This window comes from Anas platyrhynchos, chromosome 11 (genome assembly GCF_047663525.1).
Source record: "Anas platyrhynchos isolate ZD024472 breed Pekin duck chromosome 11, IASCAAS_PekinDuck_T2T, whole genome shotgun sequence".
In the NCBI taxonomy this organism is placed as follows: domain Eukaryota; kingdom Metazoa; phylum Chordata; class Aves; order Anseriformes; family Anatidae; genus Anas; species Anas platyrhynchos.
In genome coordinates, this window is record NC_092597.1 from 7,684,137 (window position 1) to 7,704,764 (window position 20,628).

General features: G+C 37.8%; 1 protein-coding gene and 1 long non-coding RNA gene across 3 annotated transcripts in view; one reads left to right on the forward strand and one right to left on the reverse strand.

Moving 5' to 3' along the window:
- LOC140003397 (uncharacterized) overlaps nucleotides 1-20,221 on the reverse strand; it is a 67,699-nt gene extending 47,478 nt beyond the window's left edge. The window contains exons 1-2 of the long non-coding RNA XR_011811925.1: nucleotides 16,868-20,221; nucleotides 14,799-14,927 (exon numbers count right to left, since the gene is read on the reverse strand). This is a non-coding gene — a long non-coding RNA (uncharacterized lncRNA). The remainder of the gene's footprint in view (nucleotides 1-14,798; nucleotides 14,928-16,867) is intronic.
- LIPC (lipase C, hepatic type) overlaps nucleotides 1-20,628 on the forward strand; it is a 71,924-nt gene that overhangs the window by 47,864 nt on the left and 3,432 nt on the right. For both annotated transcript variants that reach the window (XM_013104950.5, XM_005025440.6), the window contains exons 3-8: nucleotides 7,621-7,808; nucleotides 9,364-9,543; nucleotides 12,032-12,149; nucleotides 14,182-14,415; nucleotides 15,881-16,123; nucleotides 20,217-20,337. In XM_013104950.5, the coding sequence (XP_012960404.1) occupies nucleotides 7,621-7,808; nucleotides 9,364-9,543; nucleotides 12,032-12,149; nucleotides 14,182-14,415; nucleotides 15,881-16,123; nucleotides 20,217-20,337 (1,084 nt within the window). The remainder of the gene's footprint in view (nucleotides 1-7,620; nucleotides 7,809-9,363; nucleotides 9,544-12,031; nucleotides 12,150-14,181; nucleotides 14,416-15,880; nucleotides 16,124-20,216; nucleotides 20,338-20,628) is intronic.

Genomic DNA, 20,628 nt, shown 5'->3' on the forward strand with positions numbered 1-20,628 from the left:
AACAATTCACTAACTTCCCTGGCTGTGCAGACAAGGCTGGCTGTGCATATGAATACTGCGCCTGTGCCTGCCCCTGCCCACCAGCCCGGCTCTGCAGAGAGCCGCCTTCCACCTCGCAGGGAGCAGAGCTATTACACAGCACGCTGCTCCGAGGCTGTCCCATGGCTCATCGAGTTTCACTCAGCGATGCCTTCCTTTCCTAATAGTCTAAAGATTCTATCTTCTCATTCTTTCAAGTTCCCCGTTATTTTTTCTGGGTTTCGTGCGCTCATGCTGCATGAATCTCATTTCTCCTCATCCTACCAAATGCTGTGATCCAGAAATTATGCTGAATTTCTGACCTAGCAAGTTGGCACCAGACAAGTGACTTCACTGCAGGATCAAAAAAAAAAAAAAAAAAAAAAGTGAGGCCATAAGCAGAAAATGAACTCCCACTTCCAGCACAGCTCTCCTAAAAATACAACTCGGAGAACGTATTATCTCTTGCTAAGCTGTCCATTCCCCCCACCACTCTTCAGTCAATTTACTTCTGCCACGACAGTGTCAGTATACATGAAATGTTTGCAAGGAAAATGAATATGAGCAATAAAGGTTTTTTCTTGGTCCCTCAGAAATAAAATTGAAGAAAACAATGTTCTGAATCATGAAGTTATAAGCAAGATACATGCACAGTTTGAAGCCTTCGACCTACATTTCCTATTTAGCTCCTGTCTACCTCTTCCAGGTTTAGAGCCGATTTGGCTTTTCACTGGAGCTGAACAGAAAAACATTTTCATATCCTAAGAACGTTTTCCAGACCAAACTGGATATAAAAGCCAAAACATCAACAGCAACAAAACCACAAATAAAAGCTCAAAGCATTTTGAAGTAAATTAGCCAAAATATGCTGTTGATCAACTCTGATTTCAAGATTATTTAATTACAAAAAATGTACAAGTATTTCCAGGCAATTAATAATTTTGAACAGCAGCAGCAAATATGGACGCAGGTAATGCAGATGTCTAGATGGAATTAAAGTTTTCAACTGAAATATTTTAAAGCCTGTTATTTTCCACAGATTGTTCCTGTTTCAGAGAGCTGCCAAAAGCAAAGGTGATGGCAGAAAGCTCTGTGTCAAGCATTACACAGTGGCTGGAGTGGATGAAACCAAAGGTCCACCTAGTTCAGGCACCTGCTGCTGTGGCCAAAAGCTGATGCCTGCTGAGCAGGGGAATTTTTCATGTACCCATTGCACTTCCAGCACATACTCTCAGTCATCAACCTTTTGCAGTTTGAGGATCTTCTGAGTAAATGGTGGTGTTGATCCATTTAGTAATCCTCACTACATTTCTCTGACATAGACACATCCACTTCCCAACTGGCCTTCCATAACCGCCTAATACCTGCTTCACACCCGGCAGGTAACTGCACACATTAACTAGAGGACTTGTGGTGAACTGTTTCTTCCTTTATTGCTATCAAAATAACCCTTCCAACTTGTACTGGAAGAGACTTAAATAACTGATCCCCCCTCTATTTTTTCCATACAGGTTATGACTGTATAGACCTCCATACCATATCACTCTCTTAGTTGTCTCATTTCCTGTCCTAACCTGCTTAGCTTTACATTTGTCTTTATTCATTTGCTCCCCCCTCTATCTGATACCACTGTATGAAGAAATATATTTTATACAGGTACTTTGTGACCATTTATTCTTTTTGCTTTTAATATCAAGGAAAAGGAAATGCAAACCCTAAATCAGGCATCTGAATATTTTGGCCGAAACCCTGGCCAAAACTTTAGTCATGCATATATTTGCAAACAAGCACTTCCATGAAGGAAGAAAAAACAGTACTGGAAAAAAAGTCTGCAGATAACAAAAGGTCAAAGTAAACAAAGCTTAAGACTGGAACACATTGCAAGTGTTTTTTTTCTTTTTTGAGATTTACCTACTTTTAAATATTACTTGCAACTATGCAAGTTTTGGTTAGGTAACAGATGGAGGTTTATTTTTGTTGTTGTTAGCATTTATGTATACAAACAATTTTAGATCTATATTATGGGTTTATCCAAACCATTCCTGGAAAGACCAGTGATTCTAATGATTTCCCAGTATTTTGGTTCATAAAATTCAGATTAGGTCAGATGAAACCCTTGGGGTACTAATTTCAATTTAGCAATCATGCATTGTGCAAGCAGCACTTAAACGTTCATATTTAGAAGCATTTTACTTTAGATGAGGAAACAAGGAGGGCAGCATATTTGTTACCCCATAAATAATGCATGCTGCTTAATAGTTGTGTGGTTGGTGCATCCTTCTGCTTCCTTTTCAGGAGAGGAGAGCAAGGGAGATTGTGTGCATTGTTCTGCACAGGGCATCAGCCCAGAACCCAGGAGCTGACTTATAAACCCAGAGACACTGGCGACACTGTGCGCTGGTTTCCCTGCTCTTTGCAACCACTGCCTCGCAAGCTTATTGATTATTGTACTCAAGATCACATTTTTACTGGTGAACAAACTAATATTTGTACATTACTTCACAATAAAAAAGAGGAGAGGGAAAAGTAATTGACCTTACTTAATGGGAGAAGAAAAATAATATCAAGCATTTTACAATCAGCATTTTTTCAGTAAGTTTTCAAAGGCAAAAGGAGAGTTTGGGGGTGGGTCTTATCCCCTTATTTGCCTTGTTCTCCAATCATCACTCTGATACTCAATTCTAAATAAGAGATGTGGAAAATAAGTTTTGAAGTTTCACATAGTAAAGAGGGGTCTTACAGGAAAGAAAAAAATTAGGAAAGTAAGAGAAAAACCAAAAAGAATTGATTCTTTTGAGTGTTTTGGAGCAACCGAGTGTTCAAAACCAACGAGAGAAACAATTCAGCGAGAATGGGAATAAAAATGCATGCTCCAATACATGTAAATAATAAACAATCAATTTAGAAGAAAGCAGAAAAAATCTGCTAATTTTTGTCTCTTGAAAGACAAGTTATACTTCACTTTACTCCTTCCTTTATTGAAACCATCAGTAAATCTATTACGTGATTCACAACTGACTGATATAAGAGACACAACTGAATAGTTGAGGCAAACAGCAGCAAGAGGAAATCAAACTATGATAACTATTTCATGTGTTTCATCATCTTGTCAAAATTCTTAGCAAAACTTCTGCTTTTACGTTCTCATTTTTTCCCTCCAGATCCCCAAATACTGCCATTTAAGGCACTCTACAGAAGACTGTTTGTATCTATCTCTACCATCTGCTCAAATGCTTTCAAGAGTGGCAATTTTAAATAAACAGCAGCAGCAGGTACATAAGTATAGAATTTAAAAGGAATGACACGGGTCTTAGCAATTATTTTTGATAAGCAATTTCTGAGTTACTTGCACTCCTTTATGTCTAAGGCCACCAAGCAACAAATCGTACTAAACAATGATCTGCACTGAATATTCTGAACATATTTTACAGTTCTTGTATATGCCATAAATTCAGTGCTGGGTATTTTTTCCAAATTACTTTTCCTTTGGAAAGTGTTCTGACTTTAAAGAAGAGAGAAAGACAGACTGAGACCTATTATTGTAGGTCTTAACTCCTTATTAACATGTTAATAGCACTTTTTAAATCACAGTTCCATTACTACTGAACCAAACACTACATTTTCTGCTTTCTCCAATACCCTGCATGCCAGAAATTAAGTTAAAAAGGCAGTAACTAGAAAATTATAGGGATATGGGACTCTGCTGACAGTTCTGCCCGTCCTGCGTCAATATATGGCTGTAAGTCAGTAATATAAAAGCAAACAAATGCTCTCTTAAATGTTTCCAGTCCTATCCTATCATGTTTTTGGTTCAACACATTTTTGAAAGGCAGAAGTCCAGTCCTGATGCAGAATATCTATGATTATTGTGTGTTGTACCTTTCTATTTGCATCAGCTATTGTACAGGAAACCTTGTTCAAAGAGATGCAAAATGCTTAGGTAAATACACACCTGATGAAACCTACCATTTCTTTACAGTTTACGTAATGTTGCTTAAATTTTGTACTACTTTCATGCTTGTTCTAAGAGCCTGTCATTTTCTTGTGGTGTTTTGTGTCAGCTTTACCAAATGGATTTGCTTAGAAACCACAGAGTCTGGGGATTAGGACAGGTGCTTCTAAAGAAAGTAAGGGGGGTTAGTGAAAAGGTTTTCTGATAGCCAACTGCTATGTGACAACTATGGTTCTGGCAAGAATACCTATAAGGGAAATATTTATTAAATTGAGGGACCTGAACGCTTCCTTGTCATTAGCTTCTCTTCTAAGTATTAAAAATAAATAAATATCTGGCTATTGGAATTGAGGCAGTGGTACAGTCCACTTGCCGTGGCCCAAAGAAAAATCACCAACATGCCAATGCCTTCACTCAATTTCTCCACAGAAATGCCTAATTCTGGGAATTGCAGTAGTTGTGTCACTTGTTTCTCAAATGTGTTGGAAAGTGGTCACATTGGAATATCATAATACATACATGTAAGCACTCTTTTGGAAACATTTTAATGTATGGAAAAGTGGCAAGCCACCTATAAGATGACTGCAGATTTCCTAAGGCTCAGACAAATCCCCTGACAAACATAAGGAGTGACTGCAGCAAGAGTCAGAAGGCAATTCAGAAAAATATATCATGTCTAGGTAGTGGGGTGTGGACGTATGCTTGCGCGTATGATTTTCAAGTATCCTTAACATACCAACAGCCCAAAGTTCAGCTTCCGTTCAGGTTTACTTAATTAATTTTGCAATTACCTATGGATTAGGTGAGTGCCATTGAGAAGTTCTCTTCAGTCCTCTTCAGTGAGCCCTTATTAAGAAACACTTCCTGCAGAATTCCATGACAGGAAGGATGCTGAACCTCATTTTTCTCAGAAAAAAATCACTTTCCTTAATTGGGAATGATAATTTAAATCAAAGGTTTTAATGCTGTACTGTGAGATTAATTTAAAACCTATGATTTAGCAACCATTAAAATTTTGCTCCTAACATTAAATAGTTCCACAGTATTTTGTCATTCTCATTCCCAAGACATCTTCAGGCAGATTTTGTGACATGAAACAGGTATTTTAGTGTGGCATTTTTATGCCCATTCAAACATGATGCAGAAACTAATACTTAGATTCTGGATCTCTTTCTCCCAAAAAGCATACAATATTTCATGGTTTCAAATCATTGCCAGTGTACAGACCTTTGCATACTTTCCAGTAAAGCAGGCAAAAGTAGAACCAAAAATTCTGTAGTTAAGAAAAACATGTAACTTCTCATCTGCTGAGGTGATTCAATCCAAGTCAGAAATTGTTTCTTCACATTTAGTAGCTTTCTTATTATTCTTCACATGGTCCTTTCATCTTAGTTTGGAGTTATTAGAAGCAGGACTGCAATCACCTAAGGCAATAAACTCTAATAATGGGAATAAGGTAGCGGGAAACAATAAATGAATTTATACCTTGCACATGCCAATGTGCATAGCATTCAGATGGCTACTAGAGCTACCACTACCAGGAACACAGGTCTTTTTTTTTTTCTTCTCTTCTCTCTCTCTCTTTTTTTTTTTTTTTTCTTTATAATCCCAGATGATAAAAATGTTTTTGTTCAACTGGGAATCAGTCCTTTGGTTTCCCTTCAGCAAACAAACAAACAATGTAATTATCCCAGCTCAAATCTAATAGCATTTTGGTTCCTCTCCCAAAACTAACCTCAACATGTTATACAAGAAACCTTGCTACCTTCAAATTAAGTGGTATTTACAAAGACAGTCTTCAGTTACAGTCTTACCAGATCTCATAGACACAAAGGAAGGGTAAAAGGCTGAATCTCCTCTGGAGCATCAAGAAGTCATAACAACCTTTCTTGCTTGTGATTACCATGCTGCTCTGCACAAAGCTAATTTATCATAGCTCATGGATCTCTGTGCCCATGCTGGGCTGACTTTCCTGAAGGATTCGTGTTGGACTAAGATCTTCAGAGAACCAGGGAAGTCAGCCAGCAAGTCACTCAATCTAGGTAAGAGCTACTTTTCCAAAAGGAAACTTCTTGGAGTTGGAGATGATCTTGGCACTCTCAGCTGCAACTAGTTCAGGCAAATTTTCAGCAGTTTTATTTTACAGTTTTTGCAAACTGACCTATGAAACTTTGCAGCTCCCTTTGATCATGTCACTGAGTCACTGGCATTACATTTTTAGCTGAAGTGTTATAGGAGCCAACCTCTTTAGACAATATTTCTTTCTCCAAGTCATTACATGGATTAATAGGTTGAAGCAGTTCTTTGTGTATTAACACAATAGATCCTATTGGAAATTTTCACTTTTGACAGCCATGAAGTTTAAACTGTATTTTTAATTCCCTCTCTCAGACTTACTTTGCTTTTGGCAAGCCAAAAGCTAATCCATTAAAGCAACAAAAACATTTTCACAGTGGATGTATAAAGAAAGCAGCTTTTTATGATTGCTTTCTGTAGTATGTACAAACAATAGAGAGTGACAAAATGTCTTAGCATTGTAACAAGCACTGAGAAAAGGTGAAAATAAGGCATAAACCAAAGAAAGGATGTGTACAAAGGAACAGACAAATTATGTATTTTTTGTGTTTTTCTTTTTGTACTAAAAAATAGAGCACAGTGCTTATTTTTGTGTAGACTACTCACCGAGCCCTGAAGTCATTAGAGGTTAAGAACACCAACATCATTAAACCTCTTTCCAATTTTCTGTTCTTTAGCTAGATCTTCACCTTCTCCTGATATTACTCTCATCAGAAGCAGTCCTCTCCCAGCAAAAAATCCAATAGAAATGCTCCTAAGTAGACTTTTAACTGAGAAATTATCACTCTTAGTCCTAAATAGCTATTACAGAAGTGCCATTAAAGAAAAACATTAAATGCTGAAGCTAAGAATTTTCATGCCCAAACCTTCACTAACTTTGAAGATTTTTCAATTCCAGCTCTTGTAGATGGCTGAAGAGATTTCTAACTTGGCTAAAGGGATTCTCTAATATTTCCTAGCTATGAAACATAACATCGTCTGGCGTTACTTTGAATGTATAATAATTAGTGTAAGAAGGAAAACAGTGCACATCCAGTTCAGTTCAGTTTGGGAGCTTTATTGCCAGGATAATCATTCACTGAACCAAATTAAATATGCTGCTTGGATCATGTTTTTTACTGGACCAAAATAAAAACTCGAATCAAATTTCTAACAAGATTGACATGTGGCAAAAATAGCCCAATCTAAAACCAGAATGCTTTCACGTTAGTGTTCTTTGTGTTGTATAAGATGCCACTACTGCAAAAACATAAACATGGGAGTATCCCATCACCAAATGTACTTGCAGAATAAAGGCTTACATGCTTTTAGAAGAATAGTTTATTATGTTCTCGAATAGTTTGTTATTGTCCAAATAGATGGCCTCGGATGCACACCTGGACCACCTCAAGCATCAAAAGAAAACACTTTTTAACCTAATGTACAGTTTAGAGCCATCTGGAGTAGGTAGCTATTACATGTAGCTAGAGTTTCAATCTTACTAGTTTACTTTATGTTATAAACTGTCTCATTAGTAACTACTCCAGGTTTTAGATTCCATCCTATTCTGACTGTTATTATGAATTTCATTTCAGAGGCACTGGAATCCCAGAGTGAGAACACCAGAACTAAGAAAGATCAGCAAAGCTTAGAAACCAAATTTCAACTCTATACAGATAAAACTGAAGAAGGATGTCAGATTTTGTTCAATCAGTTGGAGACTCTTGACAAATGCAGTTTCAATGCCTCTCTTCCTCTGGTGATGATAGTCCATGGCTGGTCGGTATGAACTCACTTTCTTTTTTTTTTTAAATTCAAACTACACCTGATTTGATATACTTTCCTCTTCATTATGCTAGTGCCAAAAGCAACTTTGGAAGAAAGACTGGGATCTGAAATATGGTGGATTTCCCTAGTAGCAATCATGGCTAGAAATACTACAAAGTGGGTATTCTCCACTGAGATTCTGAAGGAACACTCAACAAGCAATTTTTCATATGAGAGTCCCATGTCAGGAATTAGATTCATCCCTGGTTTAAAGCCAGAGTTCGAACAAGCAGCTGAATTAATGTGCTGTGCCTCTGGAGGACTGAAATCTAGTTTAATTTCTCTGATAAGTTTACTGCCAGATAAGCTTTGTGTGCGCTTACTGAAAAAAGCGCACACAATCTCCCCACATCTTTCTCATAGGTACAGCTTTAAAGAGAACATCTCTATAAGCTTTTTCTGCTGAAATTGAAGCCCTGAATGTCAATGAATTACCACTGAACTACTTCAAGTTAAATGGTTAAAAAAAATCCACCAAAAACCTTCTTCAAATGAACAGAATTGCCATGCTACAGTGAATTTTGATCTGATTTCAGCTGGAGAAGAAATAAAAGAAAGGATAGGAAGTCATGTCATTTGAACAGATCTTTGATTCTCATAGAACCAATGTCATCACTTAAGATGGCAAAATACAACTGGGTCACTGCAAATACACAGTCAAAGAAACCTCGAACAACACACTTGATGTGCATAACTCTCAACGCGTGTAACAGCAGAGATGGAATATTGCCCAGATTCATTTAGCCAAGCCTCCCAAACAAGAATTTGTTTAAAGCCTATACCCTTCTAAAAGAACTATGGAGCTGAGGCTGCTGCTATTGACACTCGACGTTCACATTAACTTAATCTACAGAAGTATTAGGCTCTTAGAGAAAGAAGTATGTTTGGAAACCCAAAGCCAACACATCCAAAATCTGTTACAAGACCAGAAGAGATTAGTATGTTCCATTGATTGAGGAAATATGCACAACCAGCTCAGCTTAAATCTGAGATTTATTAAATAGTAATTCTGGTCCTTCAAATTGGAAGCAATAAGGAAAGTTTGATCCAGTCCTTGAAAAAAGAGGATTTCATAACAGAACAAATATAGAAGGCAAACACTCACTGGTCTGCAACACTCCAGCTTTCCTCATTCTCCCCTTCAGCTTAAATTTACAGGGACAGCTGCTCCTTACTGAAATCAGAAAGTAGCTGGGCATTTCTGTCTTTCTTTTTAATCACTAATACCAATTATCTCAGGAAATGTAAGAATATTTAAGGACATAATTTCATTGATAAGAGCTCACATCAATCTACCTAAAATATTATACAGTTCATATAAAATCTTGATTTTTCTCCACCCAAAATCAAGGATTCTCAGCAATGAAGCATGTTGAAGCCCCTAAAATCTATTTATCAGAACTAACTCACCTTGTTTATTTTATGTTTCCTTGAGCTTTTCACACAAAATATTTGTTAGATACTGCTTTTTCTTAAGACTTTTTTTTTTTTTTAAACAAAAACAAAAACAGGTGGATGGGATATTAGAAGACTGGATTTGGAAAATGGCAGCAGCTCTGAAGTCTCAGGATAAACAAATTAACGTGATCATTGCAGATTGGCTTACGTTTGCACACCAGCACTATCCCATTGCTGTACAGAACACCCGCCACATAGGGCAGGAGATAGCAGACTTCCTGGAATGGCTGGAGGTAAGGGCGCCCAAGTCAAAATGTGTTTCTTTAGAAAAGACCTATTTACCTGCTCTTATGCTTCTACCGCCTTTCTGAAATACTCTGAGGGCTAATGCTGTTCATTGCAATCACTTACGTTTCTGCAATACGCTGTACATTTTTCTTCCATCAATTTTCATATGACTAAAAAAATTTTATCATTCAAGAGAAAAAAAAGCAAGTAGTCTTTTTTATTAGAATACTTTGATGTGTCTTTAGAGTTGAGATCATTTCATGCTACTTTAGTTTTTCAATTAGCATGTGTGCAGAGAGCTGGCATTCTTTGCATTATAAAGCTACTCAATATTTCAAGTTCAGAACCTGGTTAGTAGAAGAAAGTCAGAGCAAGTTCCACACTTTGCAAACAGGCACGCTGGCATTTGCAAGGAGCTAGTTCAGCACAAGGTTATGTGACCTATGCCTAATGCAGAATTCGAGCATGACATCATATTAGATTTTTGCCTTAGTTTCCCATAGATTATTCAAAAATAATAGCTTGGTGATCGAGTGTAAAGGTAGACATTTTAGGAGGACAGACATACATAGCAAAGCAGATGGCACAGAGGCAGTAATGAGCACAGAGCCATGCAGATCTAGTGACTACTCATCAAAACTCCCACTAGGTAGGAAGCAGAGGCCATGTCTTACAGCAGTTTTAGCTATACCTGCAGCTGCCAGACTAGAAATGTTATAAAAGAGTCTGCAAGGGATCACTGGTCTCCAGCACGATTTTTGAAAGCACAGAGAGCAAAACACTAGAAAGAGACTTGCACATACGAAGCATGTACCCTACGCAACTTGTATTTCACCTATCCATTCAAGCTACCTGTTTTGGAATGAGATTATATTTCTGTACCTTACAATGAAATTTTTAATACATTAATTTAAATGTGGTGAGGTCTAGGGTAGATGGGAAATATGCTGCAAAGATGAAAGGTTTGCAGCAAATTCCACTGAAGGACTAAGCTGCTTTCAATGGAAAAGACAGGGATAGGAGTTACCAGACAATATAGCCAGTTAGGGACAGCAGGCACAAAGGAAAAGGCAGAAAAGACAGAGTCACCATTCTTCCTTGTGACAAGAGAGCTTAGCTCTTGCTCAAATGTAGTCTAAGTTGCTAGAGACCTAAAATCATATTTTGAAGCTGTTTAATTATTGAATGAATCAAAAGGTGGACTTTGTTCAGTTCCCAGGACACACAACATTGTCAACAATAAAGACAGTCTGTGATTTCTCCAGTGTCAGCAAAAAAAAAAAATAAAATAAAATCGAGGCTTGAATAAGTGACTGTTTGCTATAGCATTGGAGGTATCTTCTCTTGTACCATGATATCTTCCAGGATTTAAATATGCCATAACTTTTTACACCACTCAGCTGACAGTGTTCAAGTAGTAAAGCTTCATTCCATTGAGAAGCACCCCTTCAAGTGTATAAAAGTTAAAAAACCCTCCTGCAACTATCTTTCCACTGTGCTTCAATCTGATTTGAAATATCCTCAGCGGATGTAACGAAAGCTGCAGCACTGTGCAACATTTTAATTAAGTATAAAAATAAAGTAAATCTTAGCACTCCTAGTGTAAGTGTAAACAGGGCATGATCAATAACAGTCTCAATAACAGCCATCTCAATAACAGCTGCCAAGAAAGTCATTATGGATATTCTGATCTCTAAGAAGGTTGTCAGCTTTCACCTCATCTTCACAACAGATAAGTATTGAGACTGAAAAAGCTCTCCACTGGGACAGGCAGCATCCACACTGAAATTAAAACAGAGGTTTGCCTTTCCTGCAAGAAAAATATTACACATTTTTCTTTACAAGCCAGAACAATTTTGAGCTTCACTGCTCAGGTGGACAGCTTAAGAACTAGATAGTATTGATTAGGTAGAAAGAAGGGCCTGAGGCCAATGCTTCTTAGGTTTGTTTCACAACAGATACCCAGTTTTGTAAAAATCAGTCCAAGAAATATCATCATCGTATTACTTAGCATGTCAGAACAATGTTGTAATACTTTGGCTTCTAATCTGGCATATATTAACATCTCAGGCAAAAGAAGCGATACACTTCTATTAAAGTGTTTTACGCTGAAATTAAAGGCCATATAGATTATATCCACATTATAGTCATAGGAAAGTCAAATGCTGCATACAAAAGGCAATACACATTTGCATCATTTGCAACCAACAGCAACAAAAATCCTACTATTTCTGTTAATGACTTTCCTGAGCATACCACATAAGCAGCAATGCCCAGATGCATTTTCCTGATGCATAAGAAGGAGGCAAAGAATAACACGCAGCCAGCAAAGAAATTTAGTGCATGATCCAAACACCTCATTTCACCTCCAGCATCAACATATGTACAAATTTCTTGGGTTATAATTCATGGTATACCTGCCTTGTAGTAACTAGTTTATTAGTTTACTTTTTACATTTTCTCCATCTAAATCAAGCTGCTATTATCTTCCAGGAATCCATTCAATTTTCCAGAAGCAATGTTCATCTAATTGGGTACAGCCTAGGAGCTCATGTTTCAGGGTTTGCCGGCAGTTATATCAGTGGTACAACCAAGATCGGAAGAATTACAGGTAAAAAACAAAACAAAACAAAAAACTACTTACTTTAATAAGCTTAATAGTCAACTGATTTCTTTGCATACATTACACAGATATTTGGCATATTATAGTTTATATTAGAACTAAGAACTCTTCAATCCTATTTTTATTAATCACACTGACAGTGTTATTTTTGCTGGAAATTTACCTATAGCTGCTGGCTAAAAGCTTGCATTTAATTTATGAAGTCTTTTTAGGCTCATGGCCCTAGCTAAATTAATGTATGTAGACACCTTTTCTAACAGCATCCTCTCCAAAGTTAAAATACTCACATGGATAGGCAACTTAATCCACTTGCATAATATTTTAAAACCCAAGGAAACCATGCATGGAAAGCCATTTACAACTAACTGCATGCACTGTAAATACCTACCACCTTGTGTGTGTTGCAAGAAAGCATTTAACGAGGATTGATTTTAATAAACAGAAGAATGTAAATAACTTTACTGTTCCCTTAAAGATAGATGCATTCGTTCATGATCTAATACTGGAAGAGATTAGAAATGCAGCATTTTAATTTGTACACAAGAAAATAAAAGAAAAAAGCAATGGGGGGATAAACCAAAACAACAACAGAAAACCCACCATCAACAAAAACAAAACAAAAAGTTAGATCCAAGGTTTGGGTCAGACCAATAACCCCAAACTATCTGGAGAACAATATCCTGAGCATCTTCCTGAAACAAAATCTCTTTCGTGTTAATTGGCCTTAAGAACTTATAGTATCTGATACTGTGCCCCTGCATGACCAAAACATAATCCACACATTATCTAAAGTCCAAACGCAAGTCCCTCTTGGGGTTTGCCATTACAATGAAAGATTTAGAAATAAGGTAACATCCACTTCAAGCTTCCACCCAACCTTGGCTACTCTCAGTAGTCCCGCCTCCAGCTCAAGCTGCCTTCCCCAGGCCTACCTCCCTTGGATAGCTTCAAGTCCCAGTTGTGACCTGATTCACCATTCCATAGTCCCTTGCTCAGTCAGTTCTTGTGATGGTGCCTGCATGCCAAGAAGCTTATTTTATGTGATATGTCATGATATTACACCTGTGTACGCACTGAAGAACTTGAGCTCAGCAGCACTGATTGTTCAGACCATATTAGTACATAAAGCCTTAATAATGGCTAAACAAAACCATTAATTTATTATTACAAATTTATGCATTTTTCATCAAAAATTATTCCAACTTGTAACAAGCTGAAAAAAAATCATACTGATTAAAGCTATTAAAAGGAAAAGGCATGACTTCGGGGTGGCATCTCTACTTGTATCCTCTGCTATTAGTCTTGTCCTGTTACATCAATGCAAATACATTACTCCATAATACCAGCTGAAGAATCTCAAATTTAGTCGCTTCTTCTCAAAACTAAAAAGCAGCTTTAAACTACACAGGAAATCTTTTTCCATAAATCAGTTCCCAAAAAGGGCCCTATACAGAAGCATCCAGTAGACTAAAATCAACATCTCTAACTGGAATATTATTTTCCTGAACACTGTAATAATTTGAAATCTTTTAACACTGAGAAACTATTATAAACAGCATCTACCAGACAGAGCTCTTGAATCAAAAAGTGAAGTTTTATAAAATTACAAGTCTCAAATGTGGGCTAAAAGTCACCCTTGTTGTGGGACTGCTGTCTTCAAAAGAGCCTCTGAAATGCATGACCTCTAGAGTATCAAAGAACAAAATTAAGTAAACATCCCTCAAAAGACAAAGCAGTAGCAAGCATGGTTTGTCTATAACAAACACATCTATCTCTGAGCCTGTGTCCTTGTGCATGCAGCAGTTACTGTTTATTACAGCACCCGTGTTTATTTTACCTTTTGGTGTAACCATGTACACCACACAGTACAAGTGTTCCTACCATTGTTTTTGTCAGTCAAAGACCTTGTAAACTACCAGCACTGTATGTTTTTAAATATTTATCAGAGTCTTTTCTCAAAACAGTATAGGAAAAATCCATCTGTACTACATCACAATTGGATTATTTGCATTTATTGTAGGCCTTGACCCTGCTGGCCCCTTGTTTGAAGGAATGTCACCAACAGACCGTTTATCTCCAGATGATGCAAACTTCGTAGATGCAATTCATACATTCACTAAACAGCACATGGGTCTCAGCGTTGGCATCAAACAGCCTGTGGCCCATTTTGACTTTTATCCCAACGGAGGCACCTTTCAGCCTGGCTGTCACATTATGCATGTCTACAACCACATTGCACAATATGGAATCACTGGTAAGAACCAATTGGGCCGTGAGGGAAGCAGCGCTGTAGCTGGACTAACAGCATAGGGGGAAACTGCATAGACCTGTGGTCTTAAAACAGTATCTAATGGGAGAATTGTCTTGCCTTATATGCAAGGAAGTTTCTTTTCTAGAATTTGGTGATTTTTACATGTATTGAGTTCAAATTGTTCTTACTGACTGGTAAGAAACGTGGCTGCCTAGCACTTCTGAAAATCAGGCAGTGAGCACCATGGTGTCAAGCACTTTTGAATAATTTTCAAAAGGTATTTGTTGTGGTGGTAGAGGAAATGAGAAAAGTTATTCTAATTACGCCAGATTCATCTAGTGTGCAATTAATTATTTCAAATCAAGACACAGGGCTGTACTACTCACCTTCTTTATTCACCTTTTCCCACGTCACTGTCCTTCAACTGCACAGCGGGTGATGCTTTTTCTGGGACTCAACTACCAGCGTTCCAGGTTTATAGGGTTTATATTTATAGAAGATGAGTTCCAATGTACCTGAACATAAATGTACAGAGAAACTGATGCAACATACTGAAAAAAGGTAAAGGTACTGATGCACTGTGACAAACAGAACTTTTCACTGAACAACAAACAAACAAACATCAACAACAACAAAAAAAGAAGAGTACAAGCAGCATAACACACTGCAAAAATTTCTGAAATATCACACTATATAAAAGTAGACCATCTTAGAAAATAATTCACAGTACATGTGAAAATCTAGAAAGCTTATCAGTGAAGACGTGTATAAAAAATCCACAGTGACATATCCTAATTGCACAGAATAACTTTCATAATTTGATTTTTTTTTCATTTTTCATTTGATTTTTATTTTTTTTCAATTAAAAATGAACATTAAATTCTAATTTGAAATCTTTTAAAAGTAAAATTTCCTTTTAGGAAAAGAGGAAAACATATATTTGTCTTAAAAGCATATCTATGTACTTAATACATATAATGTATTTAATACATTTTTTGCTTTTTCCCCAGTAGTAGCAGCTAGCAAAATTCAACATTAGTCTGTCAATCTGATGGGGCCAAAATGACTTTACCATGTAAGCATCCAAAAGTTAGTATTCAATCATTCAGAATGAGATTGCTGCCTTTAATACTGTATGGTGAAAGACTGCATGTAGTCTCATACTGTATTTCATTATTAACTGAACAGCCATGACAATGAAATCAAGGCTCATATTTAGAGTCTTGTACAGGCAGACTAAAATTTAAGCAGCAAATTATTCAATTTTATTAACCTGTTGGTTCAGTCAAGCTATCTTTGGATGATCCCAGAAGTATGGTTGTTACATGTATGATTTCTGAGACAAATTCATGAGGTTTTAGTAAGCACGAAGGATGTGAGAAGAACAGTAAGATATACGAACAGTTAGCTGCTCTGTAGCTGGAATGCTAAAAAGGGCATGCAAAATTACTGGTCATGTTTTTTTCAGGCATCACTCAAACCGTGAAATGTGCCCATGAGAGGTCAGTTCATTTGTTCATCGACTCTCTGCTTCACAACGACAAGCAAAGCACAGCATACTGGTGCAACGACATCAACACTTTTGACAAAGGAATGTGCCTCAGCTGTAGGAAGAACCGGTGCAACACATTGGGCTACAACATCAGGGAGGAACGGCTCCCAAAAAGCAGACGGCTCTTTTTGAAAACAAGAGCACGTATGCCTTTCAAAGGTTCGTGGGAATGCCTGTTGCAGTCTCCAGACTGATAACAAAATGGGATAATGAGCCTAGGCTTTGTGATTCTGTTTACTCATTTATTAAAGCTTATAAAATCTATGGTAATAATCAATTTGCTGAGACAATTAAGAATCCCAGTAGGATTTCCTGATACCCTTTCATCAAGATCTTGACTCTTAATATTTTACAGGAAAAAGCTTGCTGTGGCTCTGGGGCCTCAGAGCTGCTTAGGGCCCTGATCTACAGGATTTTCCTATAACTGGCTTGTGTGAATTGGTTACAGCATATGGAGCTATACAGCCAAGTCAAAGAAGCACAATTGCTCTGAGAAGCCTGTAAAACCTTCTCTTCCAACTTTTCCCAAATTTTGTCTGTAGATGGTCTACAAGGCTACACACGAATTATTACTTTTCAGACAATGGACAGAGAGCAGAATAGATGGACTTTAACAGGGCAGAACTGTGGCACTAAAAGTGACTGGTACTCCAGGCTTTATCTCTATTAAATTATTTTGTCAAGAGCACCGTAACTACGTAGGCTCAAAGAGAGAATCCATACTGCCTGCACAATCAGATAGAGGGATGCAGTCTGACAGGGAAATGACGCCCATCTGCCCATCTCCTCACAAAATGGCCTGGGCCTGGCTGCAGGCCAGTTAACCCTCAGTTGTCAGGGAGCCCACAAGGCCACTCCTGCTGTTGAGCAGACCTCCACATGCCACCAGGAGGTTTTACATACGTTTTAAAGCAGGACCATGTGTGACCAACAGCAGGATGCCTTTCTTCCAAGTTATTTTTGGTGCAGGGCCTTTCAGCGCGTCATGCTTCCCCTCACCACCTCCTCCGAAGGCAGTCATTAGGCTGAGGCGGGCAGCACAAAATGGCCGCCTGGCCCCTGGCCCGGGGCACCGCTCACAGCCGCAGGCCACCAGGCATGGAGGAGACGCTGCCTTGGCCCCTCAGGCTGGTGCCATCCCACAGCCCACTCACCACCACAGCCCGTCTTCCTCAGGCTCCCCCAGCCCAGAACCACCAAACAGGGGGTTCCCCTCAGCACCTCACACCACCGAGGGCTGCCCCTTCAGCGGGGCACAGCCAGAAAGGGGGCCTGGAGGGATCCTGAGGAGAAGTGTAAAATGATCCTGCTTCTATTACACAGCTCGTTTTCCCACAGTGCCTGGTGCTCAATCACACAGAATCACAGAATTTCTAGGTTGGAAGAGACCTCAAGATCATCGAGTCCAACCTCTAACCTAACACTAACAGTCCCCACTAAACCATATCCCTAAGCTCTACATCTAAACGTCTTTTGAAGACTTCCAGGGATGGTGACTCCACCACCTCCCTGGGCAGCCTGTTCCAGTGCCTAACAACCCTTTCAGTAAAGAAGTTTTTACTTAACTCAACTGGCAGTTTTTACTCAACTGCCATACCACAGATTAAAATTATTAAAATTAATGTACTATTAAAATAATTTTGGAAGTCTTCCACATACAGCTGTGAACTACATGGTGATGACCACAGAGACATCTGCTCAGCCCTGACTGACACTCAGAGCAGCTGAATCTTCTGGATCTCCTTACACTTTTTTTTTTTTTTTTTATAAATGCCACAGGAAGCTGCTTGTGGTAGATTTACATATTTTTAAAGGCTGTGTCTAGTTTTCAGTGTTATTTTGCTGCAGCACAGTTAAGTCACCATCAGAACTGGGAAAGTGCATTGCTCTGATGACCCTGAATCCACCACCACACACCTGGACACAGAAATACCATCTCTGCAATGTTTTTTTTTCTCTGGGTATGGAAATAGGTATTTTACCACAAGCTGCAACTATTTCTTGTTGGCATTGTTTTCCATTTCAAACATGTTTCATTTTTATGCTTGGAAATGGTTTTCCTTTAAGAAAAAAAGTTGTTGGCATGTACCCAGATACCAATACCCCCAGACAATAGTTTCCTTTCATAAAAGTTCCAAAACAAGGCAGCAACTGCGGGAGGATGTGTATAAAGTGATCTTTGTAATACTCTTAAAAAAAAATGTTTGAAGATCATGAGAAAGACTCAAACAGAAGAAATTTGAGAAACTCAGCATTAAATCTCACAATGCTTTATATTTCTTCATGAAATCTGACATTCGATTTTTCAAGTTAATGGATTATATTCTGAAGCATTCGTTAATCCAGCTTAAACAAACAAAAAAGCAGTTGTTACAAAGAAGTTAACATTCATAATAAGGCCATGATTGGGACCCTGAGTCAACCAGAGCTTTTATACAAATACACTCACCTTTTTCCTTAGAGCAAGCATCATAATAACCACAGCAAAAGGCTAAGCTTTTATAAGACATTAAGAACATATGTTACAGCAATCAACTTTCACATGAATATAAAACTCAGAGCAAGGCAAGATAGTAATAAGTGATCCATAAACAAGTGTCTGCCCACTTTGTCCTCATCGGGTTTGCTTTTGTGGTTGCCAGCAAAGAATCATCCATTTTGCTTTCTGCACAGTGGCACCTTCTCAAAAGAAAATACATTGTTCACTAACATGCAGTAACTATGAAACAATACAAAAACATAATTTTTCTAGAGAATACCTTCCATTATGAGAATTCAGAGCTCTACAAAAATCTATCTGTAAACTATACATGAAAAGATTATTCCCTTAGTAGGACAGCTGTGCCACTCAGAGCAGTAGCATCATCAGTGAAACATGGAGTGGGTGAGAAGAAATGAGGACAGAGCACCTTTCTTCTCAAAAACTACTGTGCTACAATGTTTAACAGTTTTGCATGTGTAGTTGGACTACAGTGCAAGGATAAACACATCACCTCTTAATTCTAACCAAGTGCTCTCTGGTCTTTGTTAAATAAAAGTTACTTAGGGTTTCCTTCATTAACAAGTAAATCTACCACTTTCGTCAAGAAGGCAGTTGGCAGAGAGCAAAGCAACATTTCACTCTGCAGAAATGCTTTAAAGCTGACTATCACCAATACAATTGAATGCCTGGCTTTACTTTTATACAAATAGTATATCCTGATAAGTGGTGTGTAAAATAAAAGCATTGGTTGTTAATACTTTTATTTAGAAAATAGTAGATTTGATGTTGGTGTCAAAACTAAATTAAGAGCCATCGTGCTTGGATATCTTCAAGATGAACACACTGAAGTGCCATCCTCACCCAACAACTTTTCCATAGTAAATTTAAACAGTTACTGCCAAATCTTTTATTTTGGTAAATCACCAGACAGAAGTGTTGGACCTTCAAATCTAGCTGACAATATTTGTGTGCACATGGTCTCTAATTGTATGGTGTTTTTTTTTTTCTTTCTTGTTTTTCTTCCTCATAATTTACTAAATGTCAAACCACTCATACTCAGTACACTGATGATTCCTTAGGCATTCTTTATTCTCAGAAGCATGTCGTTTTTTTTTGTTTGTTTGTTTTTTGTTTTTTGTTTTTTTTTCCCGTTCAAAGACTTTCCTAAACACTATTCTTCTAGAAACCACCAAACCTCAAAGCACTAATGACAACTTTCTTAGAATAACGTGCTTGAACAAAGTCATATTGTTAACAGATGCGTGTTAAGCACAATGTATCATTCTGCAGTCAAGGAAAGTTCACTAGCCCTCTGTTTTGCAGGGAGATTTTCTAGCTAGTCAGAGAAAAAGCCCGACAAAATCGCATAAAGTCTTCAACCTGTGCTGTACAATCCCTAATCAAGTCCAGTTGTAAGTATTCTTTGCTAGCTGGATAGAGAGCTTGCCAGACTTTCTAACAATTAAAGTTCAGAAAAGGTGAAATATTTCCCAAGGAAGAATGTTTTCTTCTAAAAGAGAACTCTGCCTAGGTTTCCTCCTCCCCACCTCCCTCCCTTTTAAATAGAGCAATGGGGCCCCAAGACCCTAGGGGATAATGCAACACAGCAACAATAAAAAAACAAAGCTTTAATTTTAACAAAATTGATTAAAAATAAAATGGAAGTATCAGTCAAGTTTCTGCATTGAAAGGCGTAATTATTTTGTCTGAGAAATCTATTGCTTTTTTGACCATTTAACTCGTCACTGTCTAAATTCTTCCTTTCTACAGTCTATCATTATCAGTTCAAGATCCACTTCATCAATGAAATCCAAGGCAAGCAGATAGAACCAACTTTTAGCATCTCTCTGACAGGAACAAAGGAGGATGCTAAAAATCTGCCCATCACAGTGTGAGTATTGATATTACATGTCACTGTAGAAGTGAAATACAAGGTGCCAATTTACTGTATTACTTGGATAATGAAGCTGTGAATGATCTGGTTTAGTACTGTTAGTTGGAGATGAACTGGAAATCACCCTCTCTTCATCCATACCCCTTAAAAAACACAATTTTTGATTTACAAAAAATGCATGAATATGGTATAAGATCTCTATGAAACAAACCCTGTGATATTGGAAGTTTCTTATAATGCTATAATACACTTATGTTCTGTTGACCCCTTGGCTAACACAGGGTAGTA